This window comes from Harpia harpyja, chromosome Z, assembly GCF_026419915.1.
Source record: "Harpia harpyja isolate bHarHar1 chromosome Z, bHarHar1 primary haplotype, whole genome shotgun sequence".
Lineage (NCBI taxonomy): Eukaryota > Metazoa > Chordata > Aves > Accipitriformes > Accipitridae > Harpia > Harpia harpyja.
Window position 1 is genome coordinate 106,936,174 of NC_068969.1, and position 14,448 is coordinate 106,950,621.

Below are 14,448 nucleotides of genomic sequence, written 5' to 3' on the forward strand. Positions count from 1 at the left end.
CTGCAGCCCCAGGCAGAGAGAAGGAAGAGGAGCAGCTCCAGGGCCGAGCATCCCAGCCAGCAGCCTCCGTGCAGCGACTTTGCCAGGCCTCAGCCCTCTCCCAGGAGCTGGCTAAGCCTTGGGCAGCATCAATTCCTCCCTGCTTCCCACTCCTCCCCGAGCCTGCAGCGCTCAGAGCCAGGCTCAGAGCTCCCCCCAGGGAGGAACAGGAGGCAACGCAGAAAGACAGGGACAGCACCAAGCAGCATAGGGCTGCCGGCACATCCCCTTCAGCCCCCAGTGTTATGCCCCCCAGCAGCTGGGGGTCCCCACCAGAGACCCCAAACCTCCCACCCGGGCCCGAGAGCCACGAGGACACAGGCAGAGGCACTTTGCTTCCAGGTTTTATTGGCCAGGGAGGCCGTGCACTCCCAGTCCCACCAGTAAGACTGGACTGGTAAGGAGGGTAAGCCCTTTAGTGGTGGTAGGAGCACTCTGCGGAGGCAGAAGACATAGCCTGGGATGGGGAAGGAGACAGAAGGAACAGCACCGCCTGTGCAAGGATGCCACAGGATTAGGACTGGGGTACCTGAACAGGTAAAACCAGTCCCCAAGCTGGGCCAAGCCGCAACTAGGCTCAGAAGCAGCTGGGAGATCAGAGGGCTCACAAGTGACATGAGTTCCCAAGCCTCAGCTCTCGCCAGGCCCAGCTGACTGCTCTCCCTGGCCTCACCGAGCACAGCTGAGGGCTGGCTCCGCTGCTCCCCATCACGACATCTCCTTGGCCCTCTGCTTGTAGTGCACCTCGGGGAGGCTCCTGAGGCGCTCAGCTGCCTGCGGGGCACAGCACAAGGGGCAGCCAGCGGCTGGTCCTGGGGACAGCCCTGGCACAGGACCTCCTGGCTCCCCACAGTCCCCCCTCTCTGAGCTGCGCTCACCTGCTCTGGGGTGAGGTCCCGCTGCACCTGCGCCAGCATCTCGTAGCCCACCATGAACTTGCGGACGGTGGCGGAGCGGAGCAGCGGGGGGTAGTAGTGGGCATGGAGCTGCCAGTGCCCGCAGTGCTCCTCCAGGTAGGGGCCCGTGGGGGCTCCTGTTGGGGATGCAGCCACTGCATGAGCCCCGGGGAGGGGATGCAGATGAGAGAGTTGCCAGGGTCCCCCAGCCACCCCACTCACCATGCCAGCCCATGGAGTAGGGGAAGGAGACTTCGAAGAGGTTGTCATACTTGATGAGCAGCCTCTGCATGATGGAGGCCAGACCTGCAGGGGAGTGCCGGGGAGTCGCACCCTGAGCTGGCCAGCCCCCTCCAAAGGAAGGCAGCGCATGGGGCTTGAGGTGGGGGGGGGCCACCCTCAGCACCCCTCCCTGGGTGGACATCAGTGACAGGCAGGGGGGATGCACTTGGCAGTTCCCCCCCTCCCCACCCATGCAGACAGCCTGAACAACGTGGCAGAAGGAGCCCTCATTCCTCACCAGCCAGCATCCCAAAAGTACGGGGTATCATGTGCTTCATCACCCCAAAAAGGACACCAGTTCCCCCAGCCGTGGACATCCAATTCTTGCCCTGGCAAAACAGGGGTACTAGTGCCCCCCCAAGCTGAGCCTGGCAGCCTCGCACCCCAAGGGGACACAGACCCTCCAGCACCAGCAAGACTGCCACAAAGCTGCTTCCTAATGAAGGCCGAGCCCAAAGGATGTGGGACAGGGGCTAACGAGGTGCAGAGCCACTCACTGTCCCTCTCGCCCTCATGGAGGTCCTGGAGGCGGCAGACGTGGCGGCGGGGCAGCAGCAGGGTCTGGTAGGGCCAGGTGGCCCAGTACGGAACCACAACCAACCAGTCCGCGTTCTCTACCACCAGCCGCTCCTGCAGGACACAGTGCTTCATGGGGAGCCCCAACACCCTGGGGACGGGCGCTCCCAGGGGCCCTGCTCTTGGTGGCTCGGAGGCCCAGCCCAGCACATATCCAGCTCCCAGGGAGGAGATACGGGCAACAGCCGTGTCCTCACCTTTCGGCGAGCCTCCTGCTCCGCATACTCCAGCAGCATGGGCACGCCGTGCTGGCTCAGGTACTGCCGCTGGGTCCGGTCCTCCAGGCGTGCCTCATTCGGTAGGAAGCTGCTGGCCCACACCTGGGAGGAACATGGGGGCACAGGGCTGGGTTACCCGTACCCCGCATTTGCAGAGGTGCCCCAGCCACGCTGTCCATCTGCAGGTCCGTGCTGCCACCAGGTGGAGAGTCCGACATGTGGCAGCCACAGGGGACAGTGCCCCGGAGGGGAGGTGACAGGACAAACATGGGGGTATCCTTGCTGCAAAAAGCTTTGGGACCAGGGCAGGGGGATTCTCGTTCACATCTTCCCCCTGGGTTTGTTGTAGGGTCACCCACAGGGACTCGTGGTTAAGCCAGGTCACGGGTGGGACAGCCTTACCTGGCAGTGGGGGTGCGGGTTGGAGCAGCCCATCATCGCTCCCTTGTTCTCGAAGATCTGCAGAGGAAGAGGTGCAGCCAGCAGGTCCCAGCCTCAGGGTCCCTACTGCAGGCTGCTGTGGTGTCCCCGGCACACCAGGAAAGCATCCCGCAGGAGAGCGGAGCCTCGTACCCCTCTGGAAATACTCAAGAGGGCATGAGGTACAGACAGGGGACCCACACGCGACTGGGATGGTCCCAATTCCAGGTGCTGCCAGAGCACCCAGCCCTGGCCCCCCGCCTCCACCCAAGATCCCCAGGGCAGGGAGAGAAAGGCAGCCCCCACCAGCCCCAGACCTGCACCCAAGGGTAGGAGGCACCCAGCTCGACGGCCAGCTCTGCCCACGCGTCGATGACAGCCCGGATCTCTGCCAGAGACATGAGGGGCAGCGTCAGGTCCGACCAAGGGTGGAAGCACATCACCTTGCTGCGGAGGAGACACGCGTGGCTGGGACTGCAGGGCATCTCTGGGGACCCCCACAGCCCTGCCAGGCGCAGTGGAACAGGGGACAGGGATGAAACCCCAAAATAGAGCAGGCGTGTACAGAACAGGCACCGCAAGGAGGAGAGCAGCCTCAGTCCAGCTTCATCCCATGGGTTCTGGCTGACATGGTGGCCCGGACCCCCTGGAGCCATGGAGGTACTTACCACACACCCCGGGCTGCTGCAGCTCGAAACAAGGGGTGATCGCTGTCACCTGGGCAAGGACAGAGAGTGGGGAGGGAGAAGGTGCTGGGCCAGCACCTACGCCTCTCCAGGCCACCGTGCAGCTCCCCCAGGACCTGAGCCGGGGGGATTCCGGCAGCCTACTCTCCCCATGGAAGTTACCAGGCTCGGGAGCATCGGGCTGCAGTGCAGGGAAGTCATTTGGGAAGACGAAGGTGCCCTCGTACTGGGGGTTCACCTGCCAGGGCGAGAGTCGGGATCAGGGGCAGACGGGGCGGTTGGGGAGCCCGGACGCCTGGGTCCTTGGTGGTACCTTGCCGTTGGCCCGGGTGGCCCCGGGGCAAAGGGGGTTGTTGGGGTCCCAGCGGGGGACATCCTCCGGGGGTGGCTTCTCCAGCTGCCCCTGCCAGGGTCGCTTCACCCGGTGGGCCGACACCAGCACCCAGTCATCCCGCAGCGGGTTGTAACGAGCGTGCTGGTGCTCTGCGGGGACAGAGGAGCGGGGCGTCAGGGAGGAAGGAACGCGGGTCGCAGACCGCCCCCCCCGCGGGCCGGGCACCCCCCCCCACCCCCCCATGCCCCCTCCGCGGGTAACCCTGCAAGAAGGTCTGCACCCCACTTTAAGCCCCCTTCAGCTTCACTCCTTCCTCCCTGCCTCAGGACGGCGGGGGGGGTTCCCCGCTGCCACCCCCCCCCCGGGCAGGGAGCGTCCCCCGCAGCCCCCCGGCTTCCCGGGGCTGGGCTGGGCTCTGGCCGGGGTTCCGGAGGGAGGCAGCCCCCACCGTACCGCTGGCACGAAAGCGGCCGGCCCCCTCCTCTTCCTCCCCCGCCGGCGATGGCTCCATGCCCCGCCGCTCCCGGAAGCCCCGGCGGTAGCGCCGGCACCGCCCCGCGGGTCCGGCCCCTTCCAGCCGCCTCCCGCCGCTCCGCTCCGCCCCGCCGCGCCGGCGCAGGGCCGCCGTGGCCGGGCATGGCGTGGCCGAGGCGGGTGCGCTCCCGCTCCCGTTCCCCGTCCCGCTGGCGGCGGGGCGGAGCGGCGGCGGCGGCGGCGGTGGCGGCGGGTGGCGGCGGCGGCGGCGGCGGCATGGGGGCGGCGGGGCGGCGGGTGCTGCGGGCCGGGCTGGCGCTGGGCGCGCTGGCGCTGGTGCTGCAGGGGCTGCGGGGCTGGCTGGCCTCCAAACGGTACGAGTTCACCCCCGCCGAGATCGCCCAGCTCGCCCGGCACCACGCGGGTACGCGCCGCCCGTGGGGAAGGGGCCCACCGGCCGGAGGGGGGGGCGCGGGGGAACGGGACCGAGGAGGGATGGGAACGGAACCAGGGACTGGGGCGGGGGCGCAGCGGCCTGGGCTGGGGAAGGGATCCGTAGCGGGGACGCGGGGTCGAGGAGGGTCTGGTACGGGGGGGCCGGGATCACGGGGGGAATGGAGCTGAGGTCTGGGAGGGGCTGGGGGGCTGCGAGTGGGGCGGCGGGACCGGTGTCGGGAGGGGAGCGATACCAGGGAACAGGGACCGGGAGCATGGGGCAAGTGGGATGGAGGAATGGGACTGGAGCAAAGGAGGGATGGGGACTGGGGCAGCAGCACCACCCAGCCTGGTTGGGGCTGAACCCGAGGTTAAGGTGGCTCTCTTGGTGCTGGGGCTGGGCCAGGTCGGGGGACCAAGCCCCAGGTGGGCCAGGGGCACAACCGACCCCCCAGCTAGGGCTGGAGGGGAGGGCTGGCCCCATAGGGCACGGGGTGTTTGGTCGCAACAGAGGTGCTGCATGTCACCAGGGCAGGGTCGCTGTCACCTTGCTTGTGTCCCCCATATAGCCCAGCACCTAGGGTGGGCTCTAGACTGTAGCACTTGGTGCTGCACATCCTCCATCACCATCTGGGTAGGCAGTGGGGCTGGGTCAGCGGCCATGGGGGCTGAAGGCCGGAGAGAGGAGACATCTTCCCTAGGCAGATCCCTCTAAGATTGTGCTGGGACCCTGTGGCTGCGGGGCGGATTTGGGGAGGTGCCGGCAGAGCTTGCTCGATGGCAGGGACTCATGGTGACCCTGGGTGCTGCAGGGCTGGACCATGAGCTGGCTTTCTCCAAGATCATTGTGGAGCTACGGAAGAAGCACCCAGGCCACATCCTGCCAGATGAGGACCTGCAGTGGGTGTTTGTGAATGCAGGCGGGTGGATGGGCTCCATGTGCCTCCTGCATGCCTCGCTCACCGAGTACGTGCTGCTCTTTGGGACGGCTGTTGACACCGGGGGCCACTCAGGTAAGCGGGGAGACAGGGCTGGCAGGTGGGGGGTTTCTCTGAGCTCTTTCCACTCCACTCATTTGGGTCTGGCTGCCCTGCCCATGGTGTGCCTGGGGCCACTGCTCCGCTTCTTTTATGGGGTGCACGATGCTGGAAAACACCCTCTGTGTGGGGACCAGCCCCTGTGGTGTCCTGCAGTGCCTGCAGGTCCCTGTGCATGCCGTGTCGTGTGGCCAGGACTCTCCGCGTCCAGCTGGCAGGCAGTGGCAGGCATCACATCTCCCAGTGTTTCAACAGGGAGTGAATGCCAAACACACTGGAAGCGATGGGGCTTAAGGACACCGAGTAGCCCAGGGTGGTGGGATATGGCCAGTCACACAGGCAGCCTGGGTACCAGACCCGGCTGTGGTCCTCAGTGTGTCAAGGCCCCGGGGCTGGCATCCTTCTCCCCAGAGGTCTGCTCCATGGCTCAGACCTAGGCTCCCAAGCCATCCCCAGCAGGCACACGCTGAGCCAGTGCTGTCTGTCCTCCCGCAGGTCGGTACTGGGCGGATATCTCTGACACCGTCATCTCGGGGACCTTCCGGCAGTGGAAGGAGGGGACCACCAGAAGTGAGATCTACTATCCAGGTAAGTGCAGCAGCCATGGCTCCCTGTGGGCTGCATCCACGTCCTGGGGCACAGCTGCTCTGCAGGCTGATCCTCCACTGTTGCAGAGCCTCTTCCTTCCAGCTGGCAGAAGCCAAGAGCTCAGGATGGGGCAGTTTGTGTCCCCAGGGGCACATCCCAGCATCTCAGTGGGTGCCAGTAAGAGAAAAGTGAGCAAGACTGGGGAGGAGTTGGGTGCTCAGCCCCGCAGGTCACAATCCAACATGTCTCCTCTTCGGGCATGTTGTGGTTTAACCCAAGCCAGCAGCTAAGCACCACACAGCTGCTCTATCACTCCCCCTCCTCAACTGGACAGGGGAGAGAAAATATAACAAAAGGCTCGTGAGTCGAGATAAGGACAGGGAGAGATCACTCAACCAACTACCATCACGAGCAAAACAGACTCAGCTTGGGGAAAATTAACTTAATTCATTGCCAATCAAACCAGAGTAGGGTAGTGAGAAATAAATCTTAAAACACCTTCCACCCCACCCCTCCCTTCTTCCTCGGCACAATTTCACTGCTGAATTCTCTACCTCCTCCCACCAGTGGCACAGGGGGACGGGGAATGGGGGTTGGGGTCAGTTCATCACACGCTGTCTCTGCCGCTCCTTCCTCCTCAGGGGGAGGACTCCTCACACTCTTCCCCTGCTCCAGCGTGGGGTCCGTCCCACGGGACACAGTCCTCCAACGTGAGTCCTTCCCATGGGCTGCAGTTCTTCACGAGCTGCTCCAGCATGGGTCCCTTCCAAGGCATGCAGTCCTTCAGGAGCACACTGCCCCAGCGTGTGTCCCCTGCGGGGTCACAAGTCCTGCTGGAAAACCTGCTCCAGCGTGGGCTCCTCTCTCCACGGGTCCACAGGTCCTGCCAGGATCCTGCTCCAGCGCAGGCTTCCCACGGGATTACAGCCTCCCTCGGGCACCCACCTGCTCCGGCATGAGGTCCTCCCTGGGCTGCAGGGGGACAGCCTGTCTCACCATGGTCTTCCCCACGGGCTGCAGGGGAATCTGCTCTGCTCTGGTGCCTGGAGCACCTCCTCCCCCTCCTTCACTGACCTTGGTGTCTGCAGGGTTGTTTCTCTTACATGTTTTCACTCCTCTCTCCAGCTGCCATTTCTGTGCCCCAGCAACTTTTTTTTCCCTTCTTAAATATGTTATCCTAGAGGCACTATCACTAATTGGCTCGGCTTTGGCCAGCAGCAGGTCTGTCTTGGAGCTGGCTGGCACTGGCTCTGTCAGACACGGGGGAAGCTTCCAGCAGCTTCCCACAAAAGCCACCCCTGTAGCCCCCCTGCTACCAAAACATTGCCATGCAGACCCGATACAGGGCATGATGCAGGGCAGCCACTGGGAGCTGTGCTGGTTGTGTGTGTTGGCAGGGGACACCATCGTGCACCAGGCAGGAGAGGCCACGTCGGTGCAGTGGAGCGCAGGTACCTGGATGGTGGAGTACGGCCGGGGTTTCATCCCCTCCACGCTCGCCTTCGCCCTGGCTGACACCCTCTTCAGCACTCAGGACTTCATCACCCTCTTCTACACCCTGCGCGTCTATGCCAAGGGCCTGCTCCTGGAAGCCAATGCCTTCTTCAGCACCTTGGGCTGCTGAGCCCGGCTCGCTGGGGCACCCTGCCGAGCACAGCTGGCTCCTCTCTTCCCAGCCTTCCTCCCCTCTCCTCCTCCTCCTCCATGAGCCCAGGCTCTAGCAGAGGCAGCAGGAAATCCCCTGTGCCTCCTCCAAATTGCTCTGTCCTTCCCCATGGGCCAGCTGCGTGCCAGGACAGAGGGACCGTGGTGGTCACAGCAATACAGACCATCAGTTCTCTTTACTAGCTGCCTCTCCCCCCTTTTGATCGGAGCCATGTCCTGCTTTTCCATCCCTTAGGGGCTGGAGTGGCCTTGCGGGGTACGAACACCCCTGTGTGCCCTCGGTGTGTGGCGGGAGAGGCTGTCCCCAGGCTCCACAAAATTTCTGCAGCTCCTGAGACATCAGGAGGAGGATGCTGCCCTCGGGACAGGGTGCACGGGGTGAGCCAGGCCACAGCACCCATTGTAAAGGTCAGGCGAGAAGTTCCCCATCTCTCTGGCAGTCTGCCGGGACTGCGGGCAGCGCAGGGTGCTATGTCCAGCTGGCAGCATCTCCCGTGGCTCCGTCCCTGCTGATGTGGGTTGGCAGCACACAGTATCACCCTGGCATGGGGCAGGATCTGCACTGGGATCCCCCGGCAGTGGGGGGATGCCCAGCCTCTGTGCTGGAGGTCCCTCCCGGTCCCCTATGTGTCATCTGCCCCAGGGGACAGCCGGGGCTGGAAGAGGGTCCCTTTCCCAAAGTCCCCTCCCTGCAGTCCCCCGCAAGGGGGAGAGCCACCGTCTGTCGCCTTAACGGAGAGCCCGTTCTTGCGTGGCCTCTGGGCTATGCACATACCTAGTGTCTGCAGGTGCCCAAACCTCTGTACAAGCTCAGGATGGGATCTTGCCCCTCTTAACGCTTCCCCTGGCTGTGAGACCCCCTGGGGACAGCCACTGCTGCTTGGCTCCAGGCATCAGGTCCCGGCTGCTGAGGGAGTGCTGCGTTCCCCCGACTGATCCCGGCTGCGGACCCTGCTTGCAGCCCTGCGGCCGGACCCGTGTGGGCTCGCTGCTTGGTGGAGGGCTTTCAGCTCCATGCTGCTGCCAAACTAACGTGTGCGTCCCTGGCCACCAGGCCTGTAGCATGTTGCTCCTTGTGCTCCCCGGACTGTTCCTGTCCTGCTGACTGGCAGCCCCACACATGGGCTACTTCTTAATTTGCCACCTGAAAAGAGATACAGGTAATAAAATTGTTCATCCCACCCGCTCAGAGAGTCTGGACCCAGGAGAGTCTCTGGAGCATGCTGAGCCCCTGCCATGGGGGTGCTGGATCCAGCCAGCTCTGGGCTCAGCGGGGGTCCTGCTGGCAGCTGGGGGTACCTGGGTGTCCCTGGGGAAGCTGGCATCATCCCGCCTGGGGTCCTGGGAGCTGGGGGGTGCAGTCTTGGGCAGGATCAGCCCCATTTTGGCTCCCGAGGACCGGCAGGAGATGGTGCTGTTACTCCTCTCTCTGCTGCAGTCGCTGGGGACCGAAAGCCTGGGCTGGTGCCAGGGCCCTGCTTCCATGGGGGACCCAAGAGTCCGGCGGGCTCCATCCTTTTGGGGGACAGTGCCGATGCTGGGCATGTGGCCCTGAGGGTGGATGGACCCAGACGTAGCAGGTTGGTGGTTCTGGGAGGTTTACACAGACACACAGGTGTACTCCCCGATGTGAGAAGGGCACAGGAGGGAAACACAGGTTATGTAGGCTCTGCGTGTGCATGCACGTGCTGGCAGACAGGTCGTGTGCACGTGTGTGTATATGTGCAAGCAGGATGGTTTTGTGTGTGTGTGTGTCTTGGCAGGGCAGCTGAGCATGCGTAGGTGCATGCATGCATATAGATAGAACAGTTTGCAGGTGGGTGTAGGCAGAACGGCTGGGGGTTGCACACACATGTGTACACGTGTGTATATAGCTAGAACAATTGGGCATCTGTCCATACGGTCAGAGCAATTGCACGTGTGAGTGCTTGGGCATGTATGGATAGGACATTTGTGTATGTGCATGTGGTGTGACTGTGCAGGTGAGAAAATTGTGTGCACGTATGTGTGTGTGCGCAGTCCGCAGTGTACAGACCGGCAGGACAACCAGGTATATGTGTGTGCGTTCCTGTGTGCCCATGGGCAGACTATGTAGTGTGCACACGTGTGTGGGCAGGCTGTGTGTGTGTGCGTCTGTGTGTGTTCATATGGGCTGCAAGGCCACCCTGCCCCTATGCCATGCCCATTCCCTGGGGTTTACCAGAGCCCTGTTGAGGAACATGAGCAATCCTGTGCCGGCCCGCACAGGAAGGCGCTAACTCAGCAGCTCATATCAATACAGCTCCACTTACAGCGAAGGCCGCGTAATGAAAATCCGATGGGCACGCTGGTGGGAGTAAATAAGTATGCCATTAAAATGAGAAAATCAAAGCTCTGGACAGGTCTTTTCTCTTGCCCATTGATTTCTTTTATTACGGAAATATTGCTGCTAAATAACATTAGTGTGAACAATCTCAGCAGTGTTTTCCGTAGCGCCCGTGTCAATAACTCCATCACGGGCGGGGGATCCCCCCTAGCCTGGCCATGGGGCCGGCAGCCCTGTCCAGGCAAAGGGCTGCTCCGGCAGTACCTTCCTCACCATGCCCAGCTAAGCTGGGATGTGCCCAGCAGAGAAACCAGGCAGCACAGGGTGGCTCAGGCAAGTACCACTGGGATGGAGCTAGGCTGGGACCCAGGAGCCCTGTCTGCATTGCTGCAGCAGGGGGGGTTGTGTCCATTCTAGCACTGAGCAGGGACAGTGCCAGGCATTCAAAGGTCCCAAAAAGCAGCCCTTCCCTTCAGGGTGGGTGTTTGCAGCCTATTAAGGAGCAGGTAAGTGTCCCCAGTGACCAGCAGATGAGAGATGGGTCCTGGACACAGCATGTCCCACAGGCTTTTGTTGCTTCTGACCCTTCCTCTCCACTCCTCATCCGTGCCCGAGTCTGTGCTGGACTGACCCAGCTCCCTGTGGCTTGCCATCATTTGGTTCACATGGAGAAACCGAGGCACAGGGTGGAACTCATCCGCAGTCACCCAGCTCCAGCACAGTCCCTGCACCAGGGACAGGGCTTGCACTCAAGCTGCGCCTCTCCCCTTTGGTTGCCCATATGCAGGCACCCAGCATCCTCCAGGATGCCCACAGGTGGCAGGGACATCCCTGCAGGGCCAGAGGATGCCACCAGGACACACAGGAGATATGCACCCTTTGGTACCCAGAGGCGAGGTGGGACCCCAGGGCACCTCAAATGACACCAAACCCTTGTGGTGTGGCCGGAGATGGGCAAGGAGACTCAGCAACAGGCATCTGCACTGTGGGTCCAGCTCTATCCCAGCCCCAGCTGAAGCAACCGCGAGTGGCATCTCCCCGGAGCCATCGCCAGGACAAATGCACATCGCTGCCCACCAAACACTTCCCCCCTGCAGCTCGCTTTATCTTGCTGTCCCTCCACATGCAGTGGGTATTGATCAGCCCAAAGGATCTATCTCCCAATTCCTCCTGCGGTATCTCTCTGCTCCAAGTATCTCTCACTCTGCTCTGCTGTCTGCCATGCCCATCTATACCTCCAGTATCTATCTGTGCTGCTTCCACCGCAGCCGTCGATAGCTGTTTGTCTGGGGGATTTCTTTTTCTCTCCAGCTAGGAGCACCACCAGACCCTGGTGGTGCAAAGATGCTGAGTGGGATGCTGGAGGGGACATAGTCCTTCTTGCTGTCCTGGGGAGAGCCTGAGCATGGACAGACTTCATGACACATGTGCTGAGCCCCAGAGTTGCTGTTGTCACTGTGGAGCCTCTAGGGAGGAACTGAGTCACGCTTGTCCAGCTGGACTGGGTCCCTTGGTGGCCATGCCCAGGGCAATGGGACATGCTGCACCCCATGCAGACCTCGGTGCTGCCACTAGCCAGCCTGGCCACATTCCCCACCCCTGGGTGCTACGTTGACCCAAGCACCCCAACCCCTCTGCCTTGGAAGAGGGGAGCTTCCCCAAACACCTGGGTTCCTGCTGGGCCGTGGAGAAGTCCCACCACCATCACCATGTTTGATTCATCCCACCCAGCCTAGCCTTCAGCCCTGGTTCCCTCCTCGCCCCAATGTGCAGGGGTCAGGGCACAGCCCAGCGCAGAGGATGCCAGCACCCCGGGGTGCAATGCAGCAGCACTGGGAGGGGAGGCTGGAGCCATGTGCATGGGGTCCTGTGGAACGAGTCTGGGCGGGCAGCTGGCCCTGTGGGTCCCTCTGAAATGGGGCCGGGTTGTATCTTCCCAGGGGCAATTCAGCAGGAACGTCAGCCAACCACTGACAAACTAGATGCTTAGAGGGGCCGTCAAGCGCCGGGAGGTCCCTACCCTTCCCGCAGCGGGATGGGCTGGGCCAGTGCGAGCTACAGCTGTCCAGCCCCGAAATGGGATGGCCGACAGCTAATTTATCTCCTGCGCAAAGATAAACAGCACTCGGGGGCCCTGCAGGGTCGGGAACTGCCCGGCTCTCCCGGGAAAGGGGCTCATTTTTCCAGGAGAGCCTCTCCGGCCAGGATGCTGTGCCATGCTGTGTGCTGCCAGGCTGCCTGGAACTCGAGGAGCCCCCGGGGATCACCAGCACCAGGGCAGGATGAGGGGCAGTTTCTCCGGAGGCACTTGCAGGGAAGCCGGAGAGCCCAGAAGCGGTGGCTTTTCCCTGCAAAGGGATGCGGTGAAGGGGACAGAGGCTCAGCCGGGGCTGTGGAGTCCAAGAGCAAAGCCAGCCGCTATTTCTGCAAGACACTCCAAGGAAAAGGCAGAACTTGGCTCACACCGGCTGCCCCTGGCCTCTGCAGCATGCAGGTGGCCCTGGAGGGGACAGAGCCAGCAGCCCTTGGGACTCAGAGCTCCTGTCACCCCATGCCACCAACACCCAGTGCAGCAGCATGAGGTCTTGGTGACAAGCTGCTCTGGCTGTGGCATGGGGCAAAAGCCACTGTCCCTTGTGTCCCAGTGTCCCAGGATGGTGCTGCTGCTTGTCCCCCAGGGATCCGTGCAAGCCCTGCAGCTGCCCTGGCCAAAAAAGTCCAGGGAAGAGCAGGCATCTCATTTGCCTCCTGCCAAAGTTGCCACCATAGAAAAAGAGGTCAGGAAAAAGCTGGCAGGCAGGCAGGTGGAAGGGGAGTGAGGAGACAGTGTGGGGATGCTGCTGGTGGGTGAAGCCCTGTGCTTCCCCACAGGCTCTGGCCCACCCAAGGCAGAGGGGTGCTGTGGGTGCCTCAGTGGGTCAGGGTGCTGCATGCTCACCCCAGCTTACATCCTTGTCTGATGTCTGGAGATGTGCTTGATGGTACCTTGGTGCCTCAGTTTACCCTGTTGCAAGTGGGGATGCAGGGCAAGCCAGGAGCACTGAGTCCCTCCAGTGACAGAGATGGATGGCTTCCTCCTGCCCATGCCAGGCAGGTGCTGGGGCTCTGGGAGCCTGTTTGGCTGTCCAGGTGACGCTGCAGTCTGACCCCTCCAGCCAGTGTCCTGGCACACACAGCACCCCTCAAGAGGACCCCTCGGTGGCCCCAGCCTGCAGGCAGGTCTCAGGCCCCAGCATGGGGCATGCTGCAGTGACCCCCCAGCTCTTGCACATGGAGGTCAGGGCTCAGTGCTTGGAGCTCACCCGAAACGCCCCTTTGTGCCCACACACGGATTGACAGTGCGGGTACACACACCCACCTGCCCCAAACACATGTGTGTGCATACGCCTGCCTGTGCACACCCCCGCCTCTCCCAACGCAGATTGCACACACCTACAGATGAGCACACAAAACGCACACACCCAGCTCACCAAATACGCATATAAGCACTTACTGTTGTCCCCAACAGCATACACACACGCGTGTGCACACACTGCACATGCTCAGCCCCTCTGACACTGCACGCTGCTGCACATATGCATGTGCATGCAAACGGCTCCATGCAATGTACACATGTCCTCTAGTGCCCCGGGGCATACGCACACCTTAAACGTGGCATGCACACATGCACACACAAGGCACGCTCCTGGTAGGTGTGCACAGGCTTCCCTGCACACACACATGCAGTGCACTCACCTCTCGCAGTGACCACAGATACACGCGTGCTCACACACTCTGCACGCGCACAGGTGGTGCACACTCAGCTGGCCCGGTGCGCGCACACGTACGCACGCAAGCACAGTCCAACTGCACAAACGCACACACTCGTGCAATGCACTACCTTCTCCCAGCACACACAGGCATCTGTACGTTCACAGACGCCCTGTGCATGCGTGCAATGGGTGCAGCACCCTCTTACATATGCGTGCACAGACCCCTTGCACACCCCCTCCTATACACTGCCCTCTCCCCACACATACATGTATGCATACCTGGACCCTCTGCGCCCAGCCCCCAGCGCCCCCAGCCCCAGCCCCATCTCCTCCCGCGGCCCCGCGCAGGGCGGCTCCGGGCCGGCTTTCGGCGGGCCGGTCCCGGGGCGATCCCCCGGGGCTGCCGCAAGACCGGCCCTCCCCGGATGACTCCCTTGACGTGCTCTAGCAAATGGGAGCGGGGAGGGGTGTTGCTGCCTGCCTGCCACTTGTTGCAAAAAAAAAAAAAAAATGAAGAAAGAGAGAAAGAAAGAAAAGAGGGAAAAATCCCACCCACCCTCATCTGCTGCGGAATAAAAGAAATATCGGCGGGCGCGGCGCCATGTGAGCGGCGGGCCGGGACCGGGCGGAGCAGCCGGCCGTGCCCCCCGGGACGGCGGGGCGAGCCCCGGGCAGCGCTCGGAGCCGGCGGCATGGTGGAAAACCCCAGCCTGGCGGCCAAACCCGCCCTGGTGAGGGACG

At 62.6% G+C, this 14,448-nt stretch overlaps 2 protein-coding genes across 5 annotated transcripts; one reads left to right on the forward strand and one right to left on the reverse strand.

Annotated features, from left to right (window-relative positions):
• Nucleotides 1–367: 367 nt before the first annotated feature.
• Nucleotides 368–4,015, reverse strand: GALT (galactose-1-phosphate uridylyltransferase). Of its 3 annotated transcripts, none has more exons than XM_052778748.1 (12): nucleotides 3,905–4,015; nucleotides 3,431–3,600; nucleotides 3,280–3,355; nucleotides 3,100–3,148; nucleotides 2,749–2,878; nucleotides 2,414–2,470; nucleotides 1,991–2,113; nucleotides 1,715–1,847; nucleotides 1,158–1,241; nucleotides 918–1,072; nucleotides 713–813; nucleotides 368–532 (listed from the first exon to the last, which is right to left on the reverse strand). In XM_052778748.1, exons 1-11 carry the CDS (start codon nucleotides 3,960–3,962, stop codon nucleotides 748–750), a joined length of 1,101 nt encoding a protein of 366 aa, XP_052634708.1. In that variant the 5' UTR covers nucleotides 3,963–4,015; the 3' UTR covers nucleotides 368–532; nucleotides 713–747. The 3 variants fall into 3 exon arrangements, with proteins under 3 accessions (XP_052634708.1, XP_052634707.1, XP_052634706.1); XM_052778747.1 differs by having other exon boundaries at nucleotides 368–568; XM_052778746.1 differs by having other exon boundaries at nucleotides 368–813.
• A 171-nt stretch (nucleotides 4,016–4,186) lies between these two features.
• On the forward strand, nucleotides 4,187–8,839 carry SIGMAR1 (sigma non-opioid intracellular receptor 1). 2 transcript variants are annotated; one of them, XM_052778727.1, is made up of 4 exons: nucleotides 4,187–4,349; nucleotides 5,173–5,373; nucleotides 5,893–5,985; nucleotides 7,383–8,839. In XM_052778727.1, the coding sequence occupies exons 1-4, from the start codon at nucleotides 4,202–4,204 to the stop codon at nucleotides 7,607–7,609; spliced, it is 669 nt and encodes a 222-aa protein (XP_052634687.1). In that variant the 5' UTR covers nucleotides 4,187–4,201; the 3' UTR covers nucleotides 7,610–8,839. The 2 variants fall into 2 exon arrangements, with proteins under 2 accessions (XP_052634687.1, XP_052634688.1); XM_052778728.1 differs by lacking the exon at nucleotides 4,187–4,349 and having other exon boundaries at nucleotides 5,275–5,326.
• The last annotated feature ends 5,609 nt before the right edge of the window (nucleotides 8,840–14,448 follow it).

Excerpts from the sequence above, each read along its gene's own strand:
- GALT (XM_052778748.1), bottom strand. The coding sequence starts at position 3,962 with ATGGAGCCATCGCCGGCGGGGGAGGAAGAGGAGGGGGCCGGCCGCTTT. Across the intron at positions 3,149-3,279 it reads GCCCGATGCTCCCGAGCCTG|GTGACAGCGATCACCCCTTG; the intron begins GTAACTTCCATG and ends GTCCTTGCCCAG. Across the intron at positions 814-917 it reads GGGACCTCACCCCAGAGCAG|GCAGCTGAGCGCCTCAGGAG; the intron begins GTGAGCGCAGCT and ends TGTGCCCCGCAG.
- SIGMAR1 (XM_052778727.1), top strand. The coding sequence starts at position 4,202 with ATGGGGGCGGCGGGGCGGCGGGTGCTGCGGGCCGGGCTGGCGCTGGGC. Across the intron at positions 4,350-5,172 it reads GCTCGCCCGGCACCACGCGG|GGCTGGACCATGAGCTGGCT; the intron begins GTACGCGCCGCC and ends TGGGTGCTGCAG. Across the intron at positions 5,374-5,892 it reads TGACACCGGGGGCCACTCAG|GTCGGTACTGGGCGGATATC; the intron begins GTAAGCGGGGAG and ends GTCCTCCCGCAG.